Source organism: Rissa tridactyla, chromosome 7 (assembly GCF_028500815.1).
Source record: "Rissa tridactyla isolate bRisTri1 chromosome 7, bRisTri1.patW.cur.20221130, whole genome shotgun sequence".
Lineage (NCBI taxonomy): Eukaryota > Metazoa > Chordata > Aves > Charadriiformes > Laridae > Rissa > Rissa tridactyla.
The window spans coordinates 19,187,149-19,197,419 of NC_071472.1; the positions used below are offsets into that span (position 1 = coordinate 19,187,149).

General features: G+C 36.8%; 1 protein-coding gene across 2 annotated transcripts in view; it reads left to right on the forward strand.

The window, feature by feature from the left end:
- Positions 1-9,767, forward strand: part of TANK (TRAF family member associated NFKB activator) — a 29,905-nt gene extending 20,138 nt beyond the window's left edge. Inside the window, exons 8-11 of one of the 2 annotated variants that reach the window (XM_054209559.1) lie at positions 1,228-1,346; positions 2,979-3,562; positions 7,930-8,098; positions 9,293-9,767. In XM_054209559.1, the coding sequence (XP_054065534.1) occupies positions 1,228-1,346; positions 2,979-3,562; positions 7,930-8,097 (871 nt within the window). In that variant the 3' untranslated portion in view covers position 8,098; positions 9,293-9,767. Of the gene's footprint in view, positions 1-1,227; positions 1,347-2,978; positions 3,563-7,929 lie in introns of both variants that reach the window. The other variant, XM_054209558.1, reaches the window with a different exon arrangement.
- Positions 9,768-10,271: the final 504 nt, after the last annotated feature.

Consider the following 10,271-nt stretch of genomic DNA (forward strand, 5'->3'; position numbering starts at 1 on the left):
AACAGGTATGTGACTGGTAAGATTACTGGTAATCTTACACTAGTAAGATTATAGTATCACAAATGTCTAGCAAATGAAGATTGATTTGTCTAATCATATGTACATTTTAAGCTCCGATTAGAAACTTTTGTTAAGAGTCTTTTTTAATTTCATATTTATCAAAACACCTGAAAAATGGTCAGAATGTGTTAACAGTAGCAACTTTAATTCCTTCTATAGAATTTTTATTTCAAATGAGATACAAATAGACATTTGTGTCTTCCAAAAACAGAAGCACAGCAGAAGTAGGAACACAACTCGTGACACTTCTGATTGCTATATGAATACTCAATAAAAAGGAAAACAATTCACCGAATCAAAGAAAAATTTCTTTTGAGCTCTTTTGACACAAAGATGCAAAAGAGAACACAAATCCAGTTTGTCACCAACTTCACTTTTTCATCCTTGAAGTTTGTTTTATAAAATCCATGATATTGTGCTTAGAAATATAAATTCCTCAGCAAATTTATTAAAATTTCACAATGGAATTTTATGGATGCATCAGTAACTGAATAATGTAGTGTCTTTGGGCAAATAAAACTCACACCAGCATGAAGAACTATTTTTACCATTCTCAGTGCAGATAACTAAATATCGGATGTCTGTATGATACTCTGGAAAAGATGTAATATAAAAAAGTCCTCAAAATAAAAGGAAAAGTCATGTGATATTGTATAAAACAGAGAAGGAATCAGTTCATGAGCCCCTCTCCAAAATGTCAGGTAGACAGAGAAGGAAAGAGAAGTAACAAATGCTTTTGTGTTCCTTCTCCTGCAAAGTCTGAAGTGCACAGAAAACAATGGAAAACAATTAATGTTCACAGCAGCAGCATCTTATTTTCCCTACAATGAGATAGAAACAGTACCCTTGCAAAAGATAAGCTGTTCCACAAAATACCTGAGGGAACTGAAAGAAATGTAAAGGCTGGATTTTTGAGGGGGTCAGGCCCTAAGCTCGAAGGTAGGTGTGTATGATACAACTGAACAGCTCTTTGACAACATTTTCTTTTCCCTTTTCTGCTTGCTTTTACTGAGGAGAACAAAAATATGTATACATATGTTGAGGAACAAGGTATCCAAGAAAAGTAGCTTACACTATTGTTTTTCTCTGGTTTGTGGGTGTGACTAGATTAAAGGTCACAACAAGCTGAATTGGTTGACTCTCTAATTTACAATTTTGATCTTCCAGGGAGAATCTGGAGACTATTTTCCAGGACATGAAAGAAGAGTGTCATCGAATCTGTATGCTAGCCAGAGAACAAACAGACCAACTGAGTAAATTTAAGATAAAGCCAGAACCTGAAACTGGTAATATCATACTTAAGCTCTTATTGTGATTCAACTGTTTGAAAGCTTTGCTTTATATTTGAAAATACTGTAAATTACACATACATAGAAGTACTTCCACTGTTTACCATCTGCCTTTTTCAAGTCTGCTCACATGGTGCTCAGTATTTCACCAAGAAAACGCACCGCCAGTTTTGGCATTCTATGACGAATGCTCCAAATCACATGCTATGAAAGACAGTCATCACATCAATGGCTCTTGTAATTGTTTTGTCCCTTGGAGTGAGAGGCAGGCACTTACTACATGTGATATCCCATCATACTGTGTGAATGACAGCACTTGCTTGCTTTTAATTTAGCTGTCAGTTCAAAAGATGTCTGTTATGAATGTCTCTGGCCCCATATCTGCTAGAGGAAAACTGCCGGACTGGACTGAGGAGAGTCAGAGGACTTATTTTCTAGACTTTCTTGTGCAGACTTCTGAATACTGTTCTGTTATATGGGACAAGAGCTTAATCCAACAGGTCCTGAGAACAAAAGAAAGGCTGGATTTTTTTGCAACTGAAGAGATCCTGAATGTCTAGTTCTGCTAATGCTTACATTTAATGTAATGTAGGCTACTATGGGTATTCCCTACTAGTTTTTCTTAATAGTAGGATCAGACTCTTAAGTGATTTCAAAAACACCTGCCAGACTTAAACGGTTGAAGCAGAAGACACTGATTTCAGCACTTGCTTCTAATTTAGGTTATACCATTACTGAAGTTTTGTTACATGAGCGCTAATGTCTAGCTCATGTCTTCAAATCGCTATGTCTGATTGTTATATGCTGATTGTACGCTACTAAATGTTATTATTTGGGCGTGGGAATTTTGGGGGGTTAGTGCTTGGCAACTTATTTCAGAATGGATTTGTTTTCCTTAAATGAGTGCCTAACTCAACTGTGTGAAAAGCTATACATGATATAGATTGAATCTGCTTGATTTCTGTTACTTCTGTGGCCCACATTACTACAATATCTGAGTGATGTCAGAAGGCTGCAGTACAATAAATGTGTACTGAGGTTATTCTCTCACTTGATTAGGAGTAACCCTGCATATTATTACCATTTTTGTTAATAAAATGACAAAAATTAAGGGGAAATTCTCAAAACAAAGGGAAAATATGGTCCTACTTATGAATAGTTATTCATTTTAGATATTTACCTAATTTGGAAACCAATGGAAGTTTGGTACCTGAATACATTCTAAAATTGTGCTCATGGTGCTTAGCATGTTCTTGGCGCTGTGTGAAATGGTTTTGGTTCCAGCTTCTATTTCTGACAGAACACTTCCGTAAATATATGCAAGTATGTGTTAAGAGTATGGGACAACATAATTTTCAATAAAATGAAAATGTTTGTAGCCATAAATCAAAGAGAAATATAATTATTAGAACAGAATTACTTGTTTTATTTCGGTTCTGATAATTTTTGTGTCAGAGCTAGTGTTTGTGAATGAGAACTGCGCCTCAAACTGATTCCAAAGAGAAAAAATAAAGGTTGAAAAGCCAAGAAGAAAATCAAAAACCTCTCAGGAAAAATACCCCAGCACCACACCTTTAACAGTTATACTGCAGTGGACTATTTAATGTTTTCTTCGTTCTTTCTTCACAGAAATACAGTTTTCCATGCCGATACAGTGTACTGATAAAACTGATGAACAAGCAGAAGAGCTTTTTAAGCCTCGGGTTATAAAGGATATAAATAGAGGTGCATCATGCATCACATCTATCACACCAAGAGGAGTGGGCCAAGATGAGGACAACAACTCTGTAGAATCACTTTCTAAATTTAATGTCAAGTTTCCACCTACAGACAATGACTCTGCTTTCTTGCAGAGCACTCAGGAAAAACCAACAGTTCCTTGTACTGGTATAGCCGAAAACATGCTTCAAGATCGTCATTTTAACCTGGAGCACAGAGACCGTGCTGTTAACCTCAGTAAATTGGAATCTAACTCATTTGAAGCTCATGGAGTTGATCTCATGACCTCAGCTTTACAAAGCTTAACTACTGTTGACAAAACAAACCCCCCAAATCATGCAAACATGCCCATAGAAAATGCCCATGACAAAACCTGTTTAAACACAACAGACACTGGTTTCACATTTGTACCTAAGCACACAAACCAGGGTGTACCTGAAGTAATTTTTCCTTCTTTAGAAGCTGCTGGGACAACCATCAGAGGTCCTCATCAGGTATCTTTCTATAAATACTGTACATTTCAAAAAATGGTAATGATTCAGACAAACGCTTTGCAAAGATCTTTGAGACAGGATTAATATAGTCTATGAGGTATCTCATCAGTCTGTTTATAAGACAATATCTCATCAGTCCTTCCTTATACTGAAGTACATATACAAGGCACTTTTCCAGTGAAAGGGCAGGAATTTAAGCAGATGTAAGCACTGGATATGCTTGCACAAATTTCAGTTCATTTAGATATTAATTGCTTCTATATCTATTTCAAAGCTGTCATTAATTGTATGTTGCTCCCTAGATTGCTTTCTTTCTACCCTTGATCTCAGTTGAATAGGGCACATAATTGTTTTAATTGTTTTTAATGTACAGCAGAGAATATGACAAATGGACTAATTAAAAAGCTGAACAGATAAATACTTCACTGTGGAAAAATGTTCTACTTTTTATCTCAACCTGAGGTATAAACAGCACCCTATTCCTCCCCTCTAAAAAGACTTAAGATTTTTTCTTCATAGTTTAAGTAGTCAAGGAGGAAAGCATATTTATATTTTCAAAAGAAGGGAAGTTCACTGAAAGACTTTATTTTAGGTTTATGTAGGTACTTTGGGCTTGAATTTCAGTTATAGCTACTTGAAGTCCATGGAAGCTTTTGAAAGCAAGGCCCCGCTGCTGTAATGCAGAAAAACATTTCGGCGGGTTCTGACAATCGTGTCTCTGAATACGTTGCTGCTTTGGTGTAACATCCTGTCTCAACTGAAATTGCTGGCAAAATTATTATGGACCTTTATGGACTGATTTTTTACATTACTGTGGCTTTTCTCACACCTTGTGAGAGGACAGCTTTTCAAGAGTAACCAAATTGTGATATTTAGGAATTCTGTGAGGGTTGATTTGGCATATTTTTTACTATTTACATTGATGTGGGTTTGTGTTCTTTGCTAATGACAAGGTACGTGCAGCGGAAGAGCTTTATCTCTCAATTTGGCCACTGCATGACATGCAAAACCAGCATTTGGAAAGCGTTTGTAGGACATGATAGCTTGGATGTTTACTTCTAAAACGTACCCAGTCTGGTATAATTTTCTATGGCAAATCAGTTTTGGATTAAAAGTTTAAAGTGTGGAAAGTTTGCTGTTCTTCATCATTGTATTTTAAACTATAAGCCTGATTTTTCAAAATGTGTTTTAAATATCTATTTGTAATGTAGGAGATCTCAATTCTATACCAATTTACTAATCACAGTTATTGTGCTTTACTTTTCATTGGATCCTCAGTTAAAGTTGTGACTGAGTTAAGCAAATTAAGCCATTTATTTTATCACTGGTAGAATTCCTGTGGAGCTGTGAAGCATTCAGTCTATTGCTTGTTACTGTCCTCTTTTTCTGTATTCCCTCTCCAGCTTGTTCTTTTACTAGTTAGTCTGTGTATTCATTTTTCAATAGATGGCACCCTGCATTGTATATTACAGCAAGTGAAACAGCTGGTATGTGGTTATAAATTGATAAGAGAGTATGCAGCTTAAAAAAGTAGAAAAGAATTGTCATTGAATAGCAATAAGCTTTTGGTTTGATCATTGGTATTTCTGCAAAATAAGGAGATTAATTTGGAGACATAATTTAAAATGTAAATTATCTACTTTGTGGAGAAAATATAATAACGCTAACACTTGGAGAAAAGAAGGGCAATGGTGAACAGTTTCAGTATTTGTCATATCTACAATAACACCGTAGAACATATAGGACATTGATTAAAATGTTACATCTTATACAGAAGCTTGTTTGAAACAAGCCAGTATTACTTTAGGATCCATTAAATATACATCTGTGAATATCAGTATATTTAACCATCCATCACCTTTATTCAGCTGCCTTCAAAAGAGGTTTTTAAGTATTTTCCCAGTGAATTGGACTCAACTTTAGATTTCTCTGACTGTTAATTGCGCTAAAGATTTGACTCACAGATAATATGTATGTAGATTAAATACTAATGTTTTTAAAAAGTTACTTGCATACATGCCCTTTCAACTGTATTTACCTTAACTAAATTTCTGCATAAACTTGTTCTTAGTATTTTTATCACTTTTCTAAGGGGTGGTTACCCTGCTTACAGCTTCCATCATCCCTGCCACTGGTGAGGCTCCACTAGGGAGGAATTATATACCTGATTTTTTTTTCCCTAGTGTAGATAAAACTTTCAAGTATTTACTACATATGTTAACTTATAAAATGGAAAACCCCATAAATGCAATAGATTTGGCAACAGTAAGTTCTTGGAACTGCTCTCAGTTGCTGTAATAAATTTAGCTCTTTCCTTCTATGTGGATACTAAATGTGAAAACTCAGTACTGTTTTCTTAGGATGTAACTTTTTAAAAAAAACATGTGACTGAAAAGAGCAGCAGATTAAAATAAACATGGATATTAGTGGACCTAGGATTTTACAGAATACATTTAACTGAGACTTGCATATAGACGCGTGTGTTTATTGGTATTCACAGTTTGAGGGGGTTGTTTCCACCAAAAGTATTTCTAAGAATGTTCATGATTTTAAAAGTAAAACAATAGTATCTTGATCTTGATCTGAATATTAATGTTTCTGAAATAGAACATCTGCTTAAATAATGCCCGTTCTGAAAAGCATATTAAGCACATGCTTAACACTCAAAAGAAAGAAATGGAAGTTAAGTGCCTGCCTCAGTGGGTTGCTCCCTGTGTCACGCTTGCAAGATTAGAAATCTTACTATGTCCTTTGTAAGGTTTTTACAATACTATTTTATCTTTTTTTAAATGGTGCTTTACATCATAAGATACTAGAAACAAGTAATTCTAAGCACATTTCTGTAGGGATGTTTAAGTGTGTCAGTGTCTAGTAGATTTAATATGCAATTTACACCAGCAACGTACAATAAGTAGACTCTTTGAGCTGAAAAAAGTGGTGTGATTGCACTTAATTACTAATTAGTCAATTTAATTATATGGATTGCTGACCATAATGAAAGACAGTAAATCTGCTATTGCTATCTGATAAGCTAAACACTGTTTAAATAGGGAATAGACAGGAAATTGACTACAAGAAGTGCAGCTGCTTTAAAAATGAGGTTTAACTGCTATGAAAGCCAGGTTAGTTGTACAGTGAGTTACCATGGGAGGAATAAACAATAGATTCTAACTATTTGGCATGATGAAATTTGAATTACAGCTGAAAATTAGAACTCTTGGGTAAGTATCAATAGCAAGAAATTTAAAACTTCTGAAGAAACTACTTTCTGAAGTATTCTCGCTTGCCTTTCCATGTGTGAGTGAAGCAAGAGAGAAGAAAACGGAGCCAAAAAAAAATGTAGGGTGCTCTCCTCTTCTAGGTTCCATCCCCACATAGAGCTCATACCAGCTTGCTGCCATTCTGGCTACTTTGCAGTCACGGCAGTATGCATTAGTTTTCAGTTTACTCAAAACCTAATCGTCTCGGCCGTATAACATAACTATGTATTTTATCTCGTGTTGCTAATACTTAAAGTAATGAAACTTGATTCTTAACTTTACTTTGAAAACTGATAAAAGACTTTTTGATTCCTAGTTGGTAGGAAGTACGCTCTCACTTAGAGTATATATCAGGCTGAAGTCCCTTGACCCCCCACATCAGGTAAACGGACTCGCTGGCTTTGAACTAACTGGCTCAGGGACCAAGAGCAATACAGCTGCTGAACCAAATTTAGCATGGTTTACAGAATTGCCTGAATGCATGGATAGGGATTCAGATGGTCCTGTTGAGTTTGATGCTGTCGTGGCAGCATCATCAGGAATCCCAAAACAGATTATTTGAGATACATGTACGCTAAAAGGCAGTGAGAGTAAGTAAGCAACTTAAGCCATATGACATTGCTCTGGTCATTTTGTAAGTAAACTGAAAACTAGTTACGTGTCAATAAGAACAGAAATAAAATATGATTCATATTAACTCTCTACAAGAAACACTTTATTCTAAGGTTAAAATGTGTTGTCTCATTCCTGTTAAATGGCTGTTTATGTACTATGGCTTCTACAATAAAATACTGAAATGCAAAGTTAAAGAAAAGCCTTAATATGTATCAGACTGATATTACAGACTTTTGCTTATAGCAGTATTTATCATTAATAGATACAGAGGCATTTTAAGTGTTTGCAAGGATAGTACGTTTATAGAACTTTAAAAAAAGTTCTGTCTCGCTTTTCTTAAATGAGGACTCTATAGTTAATGTCTCTGGCCAAGTAGGTGTAGAGGACACCTAGTTTAAAGAGGCAGGTATTTTTTTAATATAAATATAAACCACAGCATAATGTAAACCACATTGTAAACCACAGAAATAATCATTTTCTGTTTTCTTTTAGCTCATTTGGCAGCCTCGAGACAATGATTTGCTGGCACAAGCTTATACAGACCCTGAACTGAATCAGTGTGGAATATGTGAATTCTGTCGAGAAGTTTTCCCACCATCCGTAACATCTAAGGACGATTTTCTTCGGCATCTGAATTCCCACTTCAAAGTACAGTCTTAATGTATGAGAATTCAATGGATCACTCTTTTTGCGTACATTTGATTTTTTTTTTTACTCAATAGATACGCTAAGAATTTAAGACTTCTTGTAACAAGAACTCATGACTGAAATTGTTTGTCAGATAAGCACATTTTTGGTTGTCCTTTGACAAGGTGAAACGAAACTGTAAGTCACTCAGTACTGTAATTCATATTACTGCTTGTTACGCTTCAATATTACCTTTGAGAGTGATGTTAAACACCTTTTTTCTTTTCTTTTTTTTTTCAATTAATCATTGTCTGAGTATGCCCAAAGTCATGATTATATTTGAGTGTAGACTTGCAGGATTAATACCTTAATGTGTCTGGGGAAATCGGTGTAATGCGAGGATTTTTTTCTCAGTATCCAGTGATGTGATTATGTTTTCCTAGAAGTAAACAGGAAGAGAAGTAGGCTCTCATTTTTCATTTCTGCTATAAAATTTCCAAATTTAATGTAGAATAGTGAACCTCTTAATTCAGATTCTTGTAAAATCTTCACAGTAACTGAATGCCAGGTGTGCCAAAATTAAGATAGGCTTGTTCACTAGTAAGATAAATAAACGGTTGACTTTGCCAGATGAATTGTTTACTAGAGAGAGTAATCAAACACAGCACATAAACGACCTGTTTGCCAAAATATAATGGTAGCAATTTTATGGATATCTGTTACATGTTATAAAAAAATAACAATTTTGTTCATATACCTTTCTAGCATTAATAATTAGTAAAAATACTTTAATGGAAAAGGTTATATTAATATGAAGGACGGAGTGAAAAAAGGTTAAACTTTCCCTAAAACTAAGAATACCAAAGATTATTTCTCTTTCTTTCTGGTCTGCTAGGAAGGATTGCTCAAGTCTAGAAATGAAAGAGGAAAACCTAATCACCCAAATCTCAGTGACTTAATTTTTAACTTGAATATGCTCAGTGGCTTTCTCAATGCAATTTAAATTAGCGTTTAGTTGAAACATTGCATTCTGATAAAGTTTGCACATTTTCTGGATTTATTGGGATCAAATTAAAAATGGGGGATCTTACTAAGTAATTTAAGTTAATGATAAAGGGTGACTTGGAGCTTTTTGCATTTGAACTAAATATAGATTTTAGTCCTGATATTTGATAATTAGCATTAATATTTTCATAGCAGCAAAGCACAACAGTTTCTCTTTTTAAAGATTTGTTTGCAGGTGACCAATTTCTGGAAGAATGAACACCTGCATAATTTTTAGAAATGGATTTTTCTGCAATTATTTTCTCCATTTTAAACATCTCATGTTTGTGACTGGCTGTCAACAGAGTGTACTGTAATAAACAGCAGTGTACAGTGCGTGTCTGCTGCATGACCTGGAGAAAGAGTTTGTTGCTATGAGCATCTCTAAGGCCCAGCGGTGCCCAGCGCTGCCGAGGGTAGGTGCATCCCTGGGCTCGGCGTGCGAAGGACCTCCCCGGAGAGCACGGCTGGGGGTGGTTCCTGGGAGAGGCAGAAGTTCCAGCACTGGGAGGAGGGAAGGGGGATTCGCACATCTCCAGCCAGCCCGACACAAAACCGACTTGTCCTCTCAACCGCGAAATTCGAGCTCAGAAGCTCACGTTATGAAGAGCTGATCAAACTGCGAATCACCTTTAAAGAAAATAAAGTCATCTATCCGTGTCCCCCCCCCATGCGTGGACGTGTTTTCCCCATGAGTTCTTCTGCTGGCAGGGAAGGGCGGGGAAGGGGATGGGAAAAGGGAAGGACAGGGCAGGGAGCCCTGCGCCGAGCTCCCGAGCCGGGCCGCGGTTCTTTGTTGCTGGAAGCAGCCGCCCCCTCCACCCCCGCCCCGGCTCTGCCTGCAAAGCTGGGCTCCCCTGCGGCCGGGGCGGGGCGGAGCACGGTTGTCCAAAGCCTCCTAGACCAGCAGAACCCATCCATCTTCCCATATGAGAGCTCCTGCCTAGTGCAGCATCTTAGGCAGCTGCTTAAAACTTGCTGCCTGAGGGCGTCCAGCTAGGCTCAGAGACCACTGCGAGGGGCACCAGTCTGGTTTATAAATAAATAAATATCACGAGAAGCAGTTGTGAGCGATTTGAAGTGGGAGGTGAGTGTGGTCCCTGAGTGGGCCCCACTCATACAGCTTTCCTGGCGGAGGCTGCTGCTGCCAGCAGGGACATCTG